The 16,037-nt window shown below is 38.8% G+C and overlaps 1 protein-coding gene across 1 annotated transcript in view; it reads right to left on the bottom strand.

Moving 5' to 3' along the window:
• Window positions 1-16,037, bottom strand: part of DNAH11 (dynein axonemal heavy chain 11) — a 410,596-nt gene that overhangs the window by 87,709 nt on the left and 306,850 nt on the right. Inside the window, exons 64-66 of the mRNA XM_031665316.1 lie at window positions 12,542-12,712; window positions 4,214-4,449; window positions 2,563-2,685 (exon numbers count right to left, since the gene is read on the bottom strand). Coding sequence (XP_031521176.1) covers window positions 2,563-2,685; window positions 4,214-4,449; window positions 12,542-12,712 — 530 coding nt within the window. The remainder of the gene's footprint in view (window positions 1-2,562; window positions 2,686-4,213; window positions 4,450-12,541; window positions 12,713-16,037) is intronic.

Below are 16,037 nucleotides of genomic sequence, written 5' to 3'. Positions count from 1 at the left end.
ACTAATAAAACTGGCAGAGCCTTGACTATTCTGGCCTGGCAAGAAACTCAGATGAGAAATGCTATCAAAATAGATCAGCTCTTGACTACTTGCTAGCAGCTGAAGGAGAGGTCTATAGGAAATTTAACCTTACTAATTGCTGCCTACACATAGATAATCAAGGGTAAGTAGTTGAAGACATAAAGATATGACAAAACTGGCACATGTGCCCGTGCAAGTGTGGCATGGATTTGATCCTAGGGTCATGTTTAAAAAATGGTTTCCAGCGCTAGGAGGATTTAAAACTCTTACAATAAAAGTTATAATAGTAATAGGAACTTGCTTACTGCTCCCTTGTTTGCTACCTGTACTTCTTCAAATGATAAGAAGCTTCATCGCTACCTTAGTTCACCAAAATGCTTCAGCACAAGTGTACTATATGAATCACTATTGATCTGTCTTGCAAGAAGACATAAGTAGTAAAGATAAAAGTGAGAACTCCCACTATTGATTGAGAGTCTCAAAGAGGGGGAATAAGGGAGGAGACTACCCCTCATATTGTCTTGTGCCCAATTTCTGCCTCCAGAGAAAGAAAAAGTAAAAACTAAAAGGCAGAAATGAAATCCACAAGCAGGCAGCCCGGCGCCACACCCCGGGCCTGGTAGTTAAAGATCGGCCCCTGACCTAATTGGTTATGTTATCTATAGATTACAGACATTGTACAGAAAAGCACTGTGAAAATCTCTATCCTGTTTCGCTCCAATCTAATTATCAGTGCATGCAGCCCCCAGTCACATACCCCCTGCTTGCTCAATCAATCACGACCCTCTCATGCGCACCCCCTTAGAGTTGTGAGCCCTTAAAAGGGACAGGAATTGCTCACTCGGGGAGCTCGGCTCTTGAGACAGGAGTCTTGCCGATGCCCCCGGCAGAATAAACCCCTTCCTTCTTTAACTCGGTGTCTGAGGAGTTTTGTCTGTGGCTCGTCCTGCTACAATATGATCAATTTTATAAGGCTTAACAGAGAGTACATATTCAGTAAATATTATTAATTTGAATTAAATTGTTCTGGCCTGATATTTGTGATAAAGACTTGAAGCTCTATGTAAAATTTGTGTCTAAAATTGAAGACCTCTAGAATCCTCACTGGTAGTTAACTACATCCATACTGAGAATCATGACTCAAATTTATCAGTCTTTGGAAATTTCAGATTGTCCAACTATATATGTAATAAGAGTCATCAAATTGCTTACACCTAAATTGTGCTATTGAAGTTGAAGTTGAAGATCAGAGAACATGCATTTCACTGATAAAAATTTTAGGTCTTCATAATAGAGTCAGAACCTTAATAACAAGGATTTCACTTCAGTGACATTCAACATTTTATACTATATTTTTAACACATCAGACACAGCTACAATTATATTTATGTTAAGAGTTGCAGTTTGTCAAGTGGCTTGTTAGATTGTTCTAAATGTGTGCCTGGGTAAATTTTGGTTTATTAAACAATTATAAGTTGTCAGTCACTCTAAATGGATTTACTTAGTGAGTTGTATGATAAATACCATACTAATCAGTTAGAGACCAAGAAGTTAGTCATCCTGATGTAGGCCTATTTCCACTTAAAATTGACAAGAATAAGCTAGTGATGAAAAAGGGGACAGATACCTTAGAGGCAGAGCGTGGGTGTTAAGGAAGAACAGGGTGGGGGAAGTTCTGAAATTATATCTCTTTGAAGAAAAAAAGAAGAGAGGGAAGGAAATTCAGTGAATTAAGTCTAATGAATGTTGGTTGCTTGTGTGAAGAGGCATAAGGAGTCTCTGGAGTGCCAGTTTCCCCTATGCCCACCCAGACTTGATTGAAGACACAGTTGCTGCACCTGACCTTTCACACATTCATAGGAAAGTGACATGATGACTCCTCAGAAATGGCTTCAAGGCCCCTCAGAGAATGTTCTGGAAAGTACATTTTCTTGGGGGAATGGCCACCTCTTAGAAAGTCACATATAGCTCCTGGAGGGGGTAAGGGGAAGTATTTCTCTGTTGTTGATAATCCAATATTGCTGGCATAAGGGATGATTTCAGGGATCCACTAATGAACTCTCCTTTTCTGAATGGTTACATTTTAAATTAGGAAAAACAGAGCTAGCACATTAAACCCATGCTGATTTTAAAAAACAGTGAATGGATTTAAAACCTAGTTAAAGAAAAATATTAAGTAAACAGGGCACAAGTGATATGTAGATTGGCAGCCATATTCAAGGTGTTCTGCAAATTACTGAAGTTAGAGAAACGTTGGTATAAATTTTAAAAGAGGCAACTATTCTCAGATTTATAACAATGCATTTTTTTGGCCTACAGATCAGAAATTGGATAAAACAAATCTAAAACCACCAAATAAATAGTCTGAAAGTCTGAATTATGTTGCAGTTGCTTTGGTCTTGGAGTGGAGGTGCATGAAATGGAAACTCAGAAATATCACTAAGATTTCAATAGACTGCTTGATTATGAAGCTAAGAAATAGATGCTGCTGCTGAAAATCATTTAGCACGATATATATGTTAAAAATTCAAGAATACTTACTTTCCTTTTTTAATTGTATTCCTGCCAAGTAGTGGATCCAGGACTGGATCTATTGTTTCCTCGAGATTTTCTATTAAGATGACATCACCAAAGGCCAAAGCAGTTTCAATGGCATTCACAAACCTTAAAAATCAGTGGGATTTGAGATAATAAAATGTAAATTGGCACAAAATGTTCAAAATTTTTTATATGATCAAATTATATTTAATGTAGATATTCTAAATGGGACAAACTTAGAGAAAACTATTTTATAAAGTAGTTTCCTTTAACTAGATTACACAGAAATTAAATATGAAATTTTAAGATACATTTTAGTTGTATTTTCCAAGTGAAATTTAATAGTTTGAACTAATAAATCTATATATAGATTAGTTGCTTATAATAGCAACCATAGTTGAAATAAGTGTAAATTATCAAAATATCATACATGTAAATTTATTTGATGGGTCTTTCTAAAGTAAAATTTCATGTGTTAAATGCTTTATAACTTGATCAAACTTTTATTTTTTAAATCTTTAAGTTTAGTCACTTACAAGGGTGAGATATCATTTTACTTTGATCTTACTCTCCAACAAATATCTCCCTACCAAAAATAATTTTCTGCAAGTATTCAGATAAGCAAAAACTACATTAAAAAAAAAAAAGAAAAACAAACAAACAGAGATGGCGGTCTCACTCTGTTGTTCAGCCTGGAGTGCAGTGGTATGTTTACGGTTCAATGTAGCCTCCATTTCCTGGGCTCAAGTGATCCTCCAGCTCAAGTGATGCCTCAGCCTCTCCAGTAGCTGTGACTACAGGTAGGCACCACCATACCTGCCTACTTTTTTTGTTGTTGTTTTGGTAGAGATGGGGGTCTCACTATGTTGCTCAGGCTGGTCTCAAACTCCTGGCTTTAAGCAATCCTCCTGTCTCAGCCTCCTAAAGTGCTGGGATTATCGGCATGAGCTACTGCACCCGGCCTAAGAACTACATTTCCTTGTATAACTACAGAAATTTATTATTTCACTCTATGTATAAAAAGAGGATGGAAGGGTCAAGTGAAATATCCATAGTTCTAAAATTATTCAACATTAACTGAATAGCAACTGCATACAAGACAGCTTTCTATCTATCAGACAGTATTATCATGATGACTTAGTAACAGAAATTCTTGGAGTAGATTCAGTTCTCAAAAGTGACATGTAAATCTTGACTAAGATAATAAATTAACTTCAGGCATCCAGTGTTGGGACTTGTAGCCATGTTAAGATCCTTCTATAGGCAGAGTATAGATTTAGAAATATGACCGTAAACATCATTAAGCCTGGAGGCACCATTGACAATTCTTGTGTTACTATCCAAACACTCTAGAGAAGGAATGTAATATACATCCATGTTGGCTTTAGAAAATTCACATATTTTTCCCCACAGACACAATGTTTGTTCTAACCTTCAATTTTATCTCTTCTTCAGATAATTGGATGCCATCCAACAAGAATGCCTTTTCAACAGAGATACTTTATATGAAACACGAGCAGGCAGATAAACAAATAGCACCAAGTTGTAATACATCAGCGTGGTGGAGAGGTCTAAGAAACATCATGACTTTATACAAATGAGACCCACTTCACAGCAGGTAAACAGAAAGCCAATCTCTTCAAACTTCACATACCCTTTCTGGCCCAAATGTGTGACTTTCAGGTCCGTTCCATACTTATTCTTGATCCACTTAATTCCCTGTTGCTGGGGATCTATCAGCAGAGGCCAGCGCTCACAGTGTGTTAGGATAGCAGCATTTTCGGTGGACATTCTGTCGCTGGGCAGCCCTTCGTTATTCCAGGTGGCAACTGTAGCATCATCCGTCAACATGGAAATCAAGTCCAGGCCTTCAGTTAGTGGAATGAAAACCTTTAAAATCAGAGTTGAATGCAACAAATTGGCCACGTGGCAGAGAGAGAAGACAGACAAGAAAAGAAGAGAACAAAGTCATGAGAAAGTAACTCTAGGTAAACACATGATAATTTTCTGTGGATTCTCAGAAGCCAAACACAACTCATCATTAGATGCGATTTGACTTGATAAACCCAGTATTTTATATCTCAGAATTCTGTCAACTGTGGGATGCAACATCGGTTTTATCAATTGCATCTACTGGGCTTCAACTGAGAGAGACTTTGCCCCATACTTAGGTAAGAGAGAATTGACACACCAGGAAGAACGGCAGGACACCAGAAATGTATTTGCTCGTGGAGCAATCCACACCCCCACCCCCGTATAAGCAATGCTAAAATTCAGTATCTTGTTCAGGCACTTCATTTTTTTTTCTACAGACCAATGCTACAAAGAGATGACCTCTCTTTCTGGGATGGGTTAATGAAAAGTACTCAGTTCACTGGAACTCCATCAACTCCTCAGTTGTGCAAAGGAACTTAGGATGCCACTTCTAGGCTGAGAGGAAATTATCCTTGCCTTGATTGCATTGGAAACTAAGGGGTTGGGGAGGGGCAAGCAAGGAGGAAGGGGCAAGCGGGGTGGACAGAGTGATCCATTTTAAAGAATAAACATAAGTCTTTATAAAAATGGACAACAAATAATGTTGTAGCAGAAATCGTATTAAAGAATGTATTTGTTCACTCCTCCAGTCATCAATCACCAAACATTTATTGAGCATTTTCTACATACATGAAACACTGTCCAGAGACACCAAAATGTGCAGGATGAATACCGAGCTAGCCCCCCAGCTTGGTGGGGTGGTTAACATGGAAGCATGCCTCCATAAGAGACTGTAGTAAGAACCCTACCTGTAGTAGGTAGGGGAGGCTATATCAGCAGTAACAGTTTGGTTCATTGGTTTGTCACAGAGCTTCAAAACAAAATGCTGAAAGGTTCCCACATTAAGGCTGGGATGCAATTTGATATGAATATAAGAAAAGTAGCACAATATTCTTACTGCCTCTGACTACAATGTTATCTTAAAAATGAATCAAACCCTATCTCCTAGTGATATTGAACAAGTCTTGGTATCTGATTTGATCCATAGTTCCCTTAGAGACATAGGCAATTTGATCTTTTAGAATAAGCACTTTTCTATTGGCAAGAGATATGTGCTTTGTTACCTTCTACTTAATACAAACAGCTGAAACAATTGGGGGCTGTGAGTAACTTTGATTTCTGAAGCTCTAAGAACTAACAGAAGGGGCACCTGCAGATTTCATATCCAAAATCAATGGTGTGAGTACCTACTCTGTGCAGAGTAGAGAGCCAGGGATCAAAAAGAATATCAATCTCCCCCTTTTTTCCTGGTCAGTAGGGGAAATAAAACCCATTTCAATATAAATGAAGAAATAAAACCCATCTTGATCTAAATGAAGACACCTACATTAAAGAATATCATAACTACAATGACTACTTTGAGACTCAAATTTTTAGGATGTTTTAATAGTATTGTGTCCAAATAGCTAGGAGCATAGCTACCTACAGAATTTTTTTCATCAAAATATTTTTTGATAGTTATAATACAGGCATCATTTTCACAATTAGTATTAACCGAAGTGTAGGCTGAGGAAAATAAGCCTCATTTCATACACAGGCGTGCACCATATGATATTTTGGTCAACGATGGACTGCATATACACAAGTGGTTTCATAAGATTATAATGGAGCCAAAAAATTCCTATCACCTAGTGACACTGTAGCCATCATGATGTTGTAGTACAATTACATTATTTTAAAAACAAATTTTGTGTAGACTAAGGGTACAGTGTTTACAAAGTCTACAGTAGTATACAGTAATGTCCTTGGCCTTCACATTCACTCACTGACTAAGCCAGAGCAATTTCCAGTTCTGCATGCTCCGTTCACGATAGGTGCTCTATACAGGTGTATCAATTTTAGTCTTTTATGCTATATTTTTTCTGTATCTTTTCTATGTTTGGATAGATTTAGATGCACAAATACTTATCATTGTGCTACAACTGCCTACCGCATTCAATAAAATAACATGCTGTGCAGGTTTGCAGCCTAGGAGCAATAGGCTATGCCATGTAGCCTAGGTGTGTAGTAGGCTGTCTCATCTAGGTCTATGCAAGTACAACAAAAGGCATTTCTCAGAACATATCCCCTTCATTAAGTGACATATTAGAGTATACCTTTTTATCATAATTAACTTGTCTTGTCAGAATTTCTTGGAGTCTGCAGCAAGGAAAATGGGTTTGGAAACCAAGTGTAAAGAGGGAACCCTTTAGTTCAAAGTCTGCTTCTAGAGTTAGCCTGTTGTGAGGCTCCATCTAATTGCTCTATTAAGTAGGGTCAACATGTTGTGAGTCAGGATGTTACTATGAGGTGGAGCTGAAAGAAAAAAGAAGGCTCACTCTTTGGAAAAGAACCATTTGCTAGAGAGAAAAGACAAGGCTGGAAGCACATGCCATGAGCCAAAGTGAAATTAGTCATAACACCAAATGCCCGTCTGGCCTCTAGAAACTGACCAACTGGCATATTCCTAAGATAAAAGGGTAATTTCCTGTGGAGGTAATACTCCAAATTTCTCCTAATGTTACAGTAATATAACAACTCACGTGTACGTAAGGCTTTACCTGTTCACAAAATTTATTCATATAGATTCATTCTTGCCATTTTTTCATTTAACCCTTACAAGAGTTCTTCAAGGTAAATCTCTATTTTATTGCATAGGACACAGAGGCTTAGAATTAGTGCTTGTAATAACTAATTAATAACTAATAACTAATTATTGGCACAAATAACTCCACATATTTGCTCTGTCTGTAAACTGCTGGGTCAAAGCAATGAGTGGAGTGCAAAGGCTGCCTTGAACTTGCCTATGATTCTGTCCATCTGCCCAGCAAACAGTAATTTTGGATGGAAACAACTTTGGAAAACAGTGTAATTTGGACCCTCAAGACTGTGTATGCCCACAGCCCCTGTCCTTTTCAGCCACTACCCTCTGTGTTACTGTTTTCTCCCTGTCCCATCCCTCAAACTCATGCCCCAGTGGTTGTACTTTCTGACAACCCTTCCCCCATACCCTTTAGTACCTTAGTCCTGTTTGGACCAAATTGCCTTATCTTCTCTACCTGCTTGTCTTAACCAAAACCAGGCTCTCCCCCAAGGGCAATGGCTGTCAACCCCAGGCTGGATATAGTACTTACGGGAGAGCTTTAAAAAGCTGCCAACAGGCATAGCCCTTCCCCCAAGTGATTCAGTATCAATGGGCATCAATACATTTCAAAAGTTCTCTCTCATATGATTTTAATGAGAGGCTGGGGTGGGGTACAAGAGTCATTGTTCTAGAGTCTCATTTCACTTGAGGGCCTTCGCAAGTGGAAAGAGTTCATTTTCCTCCCTTCCCACCTCTCTCTCTCTCTCTTTTTCTTTCTTTCTGAAATAAGGTCTCACTCTGTCACCCAGCCTGGAGTTCAGTGGTGCCATCAAAGCTCGCTGTAACCTCTAACTCCTGAACTCAAGTGATCCTCCCTCCTCAGCCTCTTTGCCACCACACCTGGCTGGGTTAAAAAAAATTTTTTTTTGTATAGATAGGGTCTCACTGTGTAGCCCAGACTGGTCTCAAACTCCTGGCCTCAAGGGATCCTCTTGCCTTGGCCTCCCAAAGCACTGGGAGACATGAGCCACCATACCCAGCAGACAGTTCATTTTCTTAATAATCCCATTACTGAAAAGTGGGTGTGGGAAAGAGTTGCCATTCCTCTTTCTTCCCTGTAAGTCAACCCAAATCATGATTCTTCCATCTTTAAGTCAAAATGCCACCTTTAAGACCCGTGGACTCCAGATATACAATCTCCGATCTATTTCCTCATCTTTTGAATGATATAGCTATTGGTCCTTCTCGCCTTTCCAAGTTCTGCTTTCAATCCTTGACAACCTCAGTGCCCATGTAGATGACGAATCCCCTCTCTGGCCTTGACATCTTTCATGTTAAAGCACTTTATTTCCTTTCTACTCCAGCATGTTGGGGGAATTGGGGGAGGAAGCGGATGATATCAGAATCACCTGGGAAGATTATACAACACCCCCATCCCTGGCTTCTGATATGCACACCCCTTCCTCCCATGATGGTGATGTCTTTGGAGCGGTATTAGAGTGCCTCCTTTTTTGATGGGAAATGTTGTCCCAGACATTGTAACAATCTGAAATTATTTCATCATTGAAAGCTAAAATTCCTGTACCCAACTCTTTATGATTGTCTACATCTCTTTCACATCTTTAAACATAACACTTATTCTAACAAATACTATGAACACACCAGGCCTTTACCCTATTTACTGTTTTACTTTGGCAAAATATACTTAACATAAAATTTGTCATTTTAACCATTCTAAGTGTACAGTTCAAGTGGCATTAAGTACATTCACATTGTTGTACAACCATCATCATTATCTATCTCCAGAACTTTTTCATCTTCCCAAACTGAAACATACCTATTAAACAATAACTTCCCACTCCTCCCTCTCCCAGCCCCTGGTAACCACCATTCCACTTTCTGTCTCTATGAATGTGAATGCTCTAGGTCCCTCGTAAAGTGGAAGTATTTGTCCTTTTGTGACCGGCTTATTTTAATTTTTTTTTTTTTTTTTTGCGGGGGATGGTGTCTCACTCTGTCGCCCAGGCTGGAGTACAGTGGCGCGATCTTGGCTCACTGCAACTTCCACCTCCTGGGTTTAAGCAATTCTCCTGCCTCAGCCTCTTGAGTAGCTTGGATTACAGGCGTCCACCACCATGCCTGGCTAATTTTTAGTAGAGACAAGGTTTCACTCTGTTGGCCAGACTGGTCTCGAACTCCTGATCTCAAGTGATCCACCCGCCATGGCCACTCAAAGTGCTGGGATTACAGGCATTAGCCACCAGGCCCAGATGTGACTGGCTAATTTCAGTTAGCTTAATATTGACAAGGTTCATCCGTGTTGTAGCATGTACCAGAATTTCCTTCATTTTTGAGGCTGAATAACATTCTATTGTATGTTTATACCTTATAAACATAAGATAAAATCCATTCTGTCCATGGACACATGAATCACTTCCACCTTTTGGCTATTGTGAATAGTGCTGCTATAAACAATGGCATGCAAACATCTGTTTGAATTCCTATTTTTACTTCTTTGGGGTATATACCGACAAGTAGAATTTCTGGATCATGTGGCAATTCCGTGTTTAAGGTTTTGGGAAACTTTACCATATTTTAACACTAACTTCTGGCTAACCTCCCATCTCTTTTCAGCTGACAGTGCTCCTCCCATTCCTTAACTGTTCTGCTAGTCACTGCAAGACTTTCCTCACCTCCTTTCTTTCTGGCTTACCTGCCTATAAACCTGGCTGGATTTGGCATTCTCTTTCCCCTCTTTTTACTCCTATACTTTGAATATTGCTGATGAAAGCTTTATTACTGTGACTATAAACTCATCTTGTCCAAATACTCTTGGGTTTCTTAAAGCTGTGTGGCGACTCTTACCATCTACTCCCCTGTTGCCCTTCACAGGTATTTTTGATATTTTTACCACTCTCCTCAAAGCTGTTCTTCTAATTTCAATTTTCTTTGGTTTGGCCAGCTTGTATTGCATTTTCCTACTTCCCTGAAGTAACAGAGACTAGCAGGTATGACTGCTTCAATTTTCTATTAATATCTGTACCCATGTCCATCTTTGTCTCCATACTCCAGAAAGGGCTAGATATATAAACTAAGAATCTGTTTTAATCAATTGAGATGACAGTGTTATACAGAAAATAGAGTCCTGGAAATCAGGGGGTCTGATTTTCTATTCTCTATGACTGAAGTGGAGTCATTTGTCTGTCTCAGTTTTCTCATTTGTACAAGGAGTATCTTAAACTAGATGATTTTACATTGTGCAAATCTATTATTTCACTTGACTTATGGGTTTGAATTTTCAAATTTAGGGTAAGCTACTTTATACTTACATACAAAATGCTACACTTTAAGTCTGAAAGTAGCCTTTTAAAATCTCTAACAAATAACCCATAATATTAGTAAGAAAACAAAAGTTTCATGCTATTCAATAACATGATGATCTGAGTTTGATTTTAGTTATCACTTCCGTTTAAAGCACTTTTCCAACTATAATTCTGTAGTTTACATAACTAATTTTTATGTTCTTGTTGAAACCATCACTAAAATAAGAAAAACTATTTCCATCTTTCATCATAGGCAAAAATCAAATCAGGCCAGGTGTAGTGGCTCACACCTGTAATTCCAGCATTTTGGGAGGCTGAGGCTGGTGGATCACCTGAGGTCAAGAGTTTGAGACCAGCCTGGGCAAATGGCAAAACCCCATCTCTACTAAAAATACAAAAAAATTAGCCGGGTGTGGTGGCAGGTGCCTGTAATCCCAGCTACTTGGGAGGCTGATGCAGTAGAATCGCTTGAACCTCGGGGGCGGAGGTTGCAGTGGGCCGAGACCGCACCATTGCACTCCAGCCTGGGCAACAAGAGGGAAACTCCATCTCAAAAAACAAAATGAAACAAACAGAAAGCAAAACAAAAACAGAAAATCAAATCAAAATGGATTAAAGACTGAAATGTAAGACCTGAAACTATAGAACTTCTGTAGGAAAAATTGGGAAAATGCTTCAGGACATCTGGGCAAATATTTTTTGGGTAAGACCTCAAACAAATGCAAAAATGGGATCGCATCAAGCTAAAAGGCTTCTGCCTAGCAAAGGAAATAACCAACAGAGTGAAAAGATAATCTAGAGAATAGAAGAAAATACTTGCAAACTAGTCACCTAACAAGGCACCAATAACCAGAATACATAAGGAACTCAAACAACTCAATAGCAAAAAAGCAAAAAACTTGATTATAAAATGGTCAAAGGACTTGAATAGATATTTCTCTCAGAAGATGTACAAATGGCCAATAGGTAACACGAAAAATACTCAACATCACCGAGTCATCAGGAAATGTAAATCCAAACCACAAGGAGATATCATTTCACCTCAGTTAGAATGGCTATTATTAAAAAGACAGAAAATATTGAATGCTGGTGGGGATGTAGAGAAAAGGGAAAGCTTTTGTACTGCTGATGGAAATTTAAATTAGTATAGCACTACAGAAAACAGTATGCAGGTTCCTAAAAAAAATAACTACCATATGATCCAGCAATCCAGTTGCTGAGCATATACTCAAAGAAAGGAAATCAGTATGTCAAAGAGATATCTGCACTTCTATGTTTACTGCATCACTATTCACAAGAGCCAAGACACGGAATCAACTTAACTGTCCATCAACAGATGGGCAGATAAAGAAAATGTGATATACATGCATAATGGAATACTATTCAGCCATAAAAACAATGAAATCCTGTCGTTTTCAGCCACATGAATGGAATTGGAGGACTTTATGTAAGTGAAATGAGCCAGGCACAAAAAGATAAATATCGTGTGTTCTTACTCACATGTGGGAGCTAAAAAAGTGGATCTTATGGAGGTAGACAGCAGAATGATGGTTACCAGAGAACTAGAGGGAGGGAAATGGGGGAGAGGGGATGCAGAGAAGTTGGTTACCGGGTACAAAAATACAGTTAGATAGAAGAAGTAAGTGCCAGTATTCAACAGCACAGTAGGGAAATTGTAGTTCATAATTTATTGTATATTTCAAATAGCTAGAAAGGAAGAATTATAGTGTTCCTAACACAGAGAAAAAAATAAATGTTTAAGGTGATAGATATCTTACTTACCCTGACTTGACCATTACACATTGTATACAGGTATCAAACTATCACATTACCCCGAAAGACATATGAGTATTATATATCAATGAAAACATTTTTAAAATAATGAAATATGAATTTTGTAAAAATAAGAAAAACTGCAGCACATAAGACACACCTTCACCGTGGAGTTTCTGGTCAGTTTTCGTTACAGAGGTCCAAAAGTGTCTGGCATATACGTGGGTTTTACTACGGAAATCGCAATATGATCTTTCTACCTGTTAGCAAGGTAAGGAATTGAACTTACCTTCTGTTGAAGAAAGGGAACCCACTCGCAGTGCACCAGCTCCTGGCGATACTGCTTTGTAAAGGGTCCGACATAAGACACAAATGCTGCCGTGAGAAGAACATCTCCACAGAGTGTCTTCTCTTGAGCTTCAAAGGACTTAATGGATTGACCCCAGCGAATCTTCTCTGACTGAAAGATGAAATTACTCAGCTGTAATTGCAGGGTGAACGTCAACTCCACAAATGCTTAATGCAATTACCTCATGGCACAGTTTATATCCTTCCACACAGTCACTAGAAGGAACAGAGTGTAATGGTTTGGTGTGACTATTATAATCTTTCATGTGTTTGAAACCCATCATTATGATGGAGTTCTCATACTCTCCTCAGTGGAGCTTATCACAAAGTGACATTAGTTCTTTAACATCTCTTCTCACTGGACATCCCAACTCTTCCATTATGATTGAGGTCCTTCTTGAAAGGCTGACAGTCTCTGCCCTGTCCCTCTGGGAGTGGAGGATGACCAAGAGCTGTGGCCAAGAATGAGTGATGTTAGGATTACTTATTTATTTGACAAGGTCTGGTTCTATTACCCACGATGGAATGCCGTAGCACCATCTCAGCTCATGGCAACTTCTACCTCCTGGGCTCAAGCCATCTTCTCACTTCAGCCTCTCAAGTAGCTGGGACTACAGGCATGTGCCACCATGCCTGGCAAATTTTTGTATTTTTTTGTAGAGATGGGGCTTCGCCATGTTGCCCAGGCTGGTCTCACACTCATGAGCTCAAGCAATCCACCTGCCTTGGCCTCCCAAAGTGCTGGGATTACAGGCGTGAGCCACCACACCTGGCCTGATATCAGGATTTTTAATGTCAGCCTAGCTGCTCTCCATTCTTCCCACTACACTGCCCTAGTCAAACTTTTTATTTACTTACCTATTTTTAACATGCTGGCAATGGTCTGATTACAGACAAAGGGAAATGACAAACACAACTCTTCTTAATTAGTTAAAACATAAGGCCGAAATAGCCATCTATTCTGGATTCTACTAATGAAAGAGTAGCATTAGTAGTTACTAAAATCAGGTTAGTTTTCTAATATAATCATTAAATCAGTGGAGGAAGCTATGATCTATGTAAAAAGGTGGAAATCAGGACTTCAACAATACTCTCCAAGAATGCTGTTGAAGTCCCTATATCTAGTTGGATGGCCATTTAAAATCTGATTTACAGGTTAAATATCTGAAGCCCTTAATATTGGATTTGAATAAAACTGCAATAAATATGTATGGATTGACTGAACTGCAGGGTAGTTTACTAATTTATTTTGTTTCAATGTATGCTAAAAATACAACATTTTAAGAACATGCAAATTAATGGAACCTGAAAAGAAATCAGCAATTTGTTAGTACAAGCAAAGAGGCACCCTATGAAATTTTGCTTTCCCCATGAAAGTAGATTGACCACAGAAAACAAAAATGATGTCATAACAGATTGGAATGCCAGTTCCCTGCAAGCCATCTTAATATCTACAACACTGAGGTCGGAGGTCATGAAATTAGCATGTGAAAATGGTTATCAAAGTGGTTTCAAGATCATCTCCTTGCTTTGCTTGATAAAGATCACCGCAAGTTAACTATATAATTAAACACTAAGGAACTTCAGCTCTCTAGCCCTCTACAGAATTTATTACTTTCCTTCCTCAGCCACAGACAACATATCCATTAATTTTCAGGAGGAATCTCTCATTCACCTACCCTCTATCTTTGTTGTTTTTGGTTTGTAAAGGATAAACAATAAAATGTACCCACCTCATTCTCCAAAACAGCTTTGAAATTTGAAGATTTACTAAACATAGACTTATTGGCTATCGAAATCGTCAATAATTTTGCTATAGTATCCATGCAACATAAATCATTACTGACATTGGCTAACAAGGGTTTAAGAGTTGGAACATGTCCTGTAATAAATTTCTAGACAGTTAAAAATCACTATAATTTTATTCTAATGCATTATAGATTGCCTGTAATGTCATCCTGGCTGGGGTGACCCATTTCTAATTTTGAACAGCTGCTCAACTCAGGAGTTAGTTAATGATTAAATATAAATTGCCTGATTTATTAGTCTGAATGGCTGAGCTTCCAGGTCAATGCTATATAGACAAAATCATCAGTCTTGATGTTTTTCAGAAGTTAACTGTCTCCTGTTCTAGTCAGAAAGAATTTATCCTAAAAGAAAAATATCTGACATCTTCAATGAATCCTTTAAAAATACATATTTTTTCTTAGTTCACATACTACAATCTTCTTTTCCTTTCGTTGTCTAAATCATCATGAGTAAGCAAAGCCTTTGGAAATATTGCTATATGTTAGAGACACGTGGTAGGACCTGCTTTCCCCTTGATAAAACTTTCAGACATTCTGTAACTAGTCCAGGAAAACAGTCTAATTATATGACACTTTTTCTCAGGTACCTCAGAAATGGTGAACTCTTCAAACTGCTTAAATCTTACCACTTTAAATGGCAGTAGTTTTAAGTACTAGTACTGGTGAAATTTCTCAACTCACCTAAGAAAAGCAAGTCTTCAAAAGGCTCCAGAATTTTAATACAGGAGGCTCCCCAAACCCACCCATTTATTAATGTATTCATTCAGTAAATATCTAGTGATGCCGATGACACACCGGGACTATTCTATATGCTTGGGATCAAGCAGTGCACAAAAAAGGTGAAGTTTCCTGTTCTTGAGAAGCTCATATTTCAATTGGGGAAAAAAAAGACCAAAAAAAGTATTTGTGTGTATGCATACATGTACAACTATGTTCATGCAATAAATGCTATCAAAAAACGGTAACAGAGCAAGTGGAGAAAATAGAGATGCGTATGTGTGCTTGTATGTGCGTGTGTGAATGAGTGGGGGGACTCATGTGTGTTGGATGAAGGCTCTTTTATGTGGGGATGTCAGAGAAAACCAATTGATAATGAGAACTTTCAGCAGAGCCTGACAAAGAGCCAGTGATGTGATTGCCTGGGAAAGGCTAAGGCACAAAGAAGGAGAGTGCCTGGAAGTATGAGGGAGAGACAGAAGGCCAGTGAAGACAGGGCAAGAGGGAAGTGGCAGAGGTGAGGACAGGCGGGTATCCAGGAGACAGATCATCATGTAGGGCCTAGTAGGTCAGTAAAGCCTTTAGACTGGACTTTGAGTGATTAATTAGTTATCGGGGAGTTCTGAGTGAAGGGGTGATGGGAATGTACTTAAGTTTGTAAAATATCACCCGGCTGCAATGAGGGATATAAGCTTTAGGAGGTAATGGTGGGGCCTGCAGAGGCACCCTAGGGGAGAGATGCCAGCAGCCTGGACCAGCATGGTGAGGTGAAGAGAATGCCAAGTGCTGGGATTTGGAATGGACCTGAAAAGCAGAGTCAACAGAAAATACTGATGGACTGGATGTCAGAAAGAATCATGGGTGATTCAAAAGCTTTGGGCCAGAAAAACTGGAAGAACAGAATTGCAGTTA

The sequence above is a fragment of the Papio anubis genome, chromosome 4, assembly GCF_008728515.1.
Source record: "Papio anubis isolate 15944 chromosome 4, Panubis1.0, whole genome shotgun sequence".
Lineage (NCBI taxonomy): Eukaryota > Metazoa > Chordata > Mammalia > Primates > Cercopithecidae > Papio > Papio anubis.
This window is presented reverse-complemented; position numbering and strand designations above follow the sequence as displayed.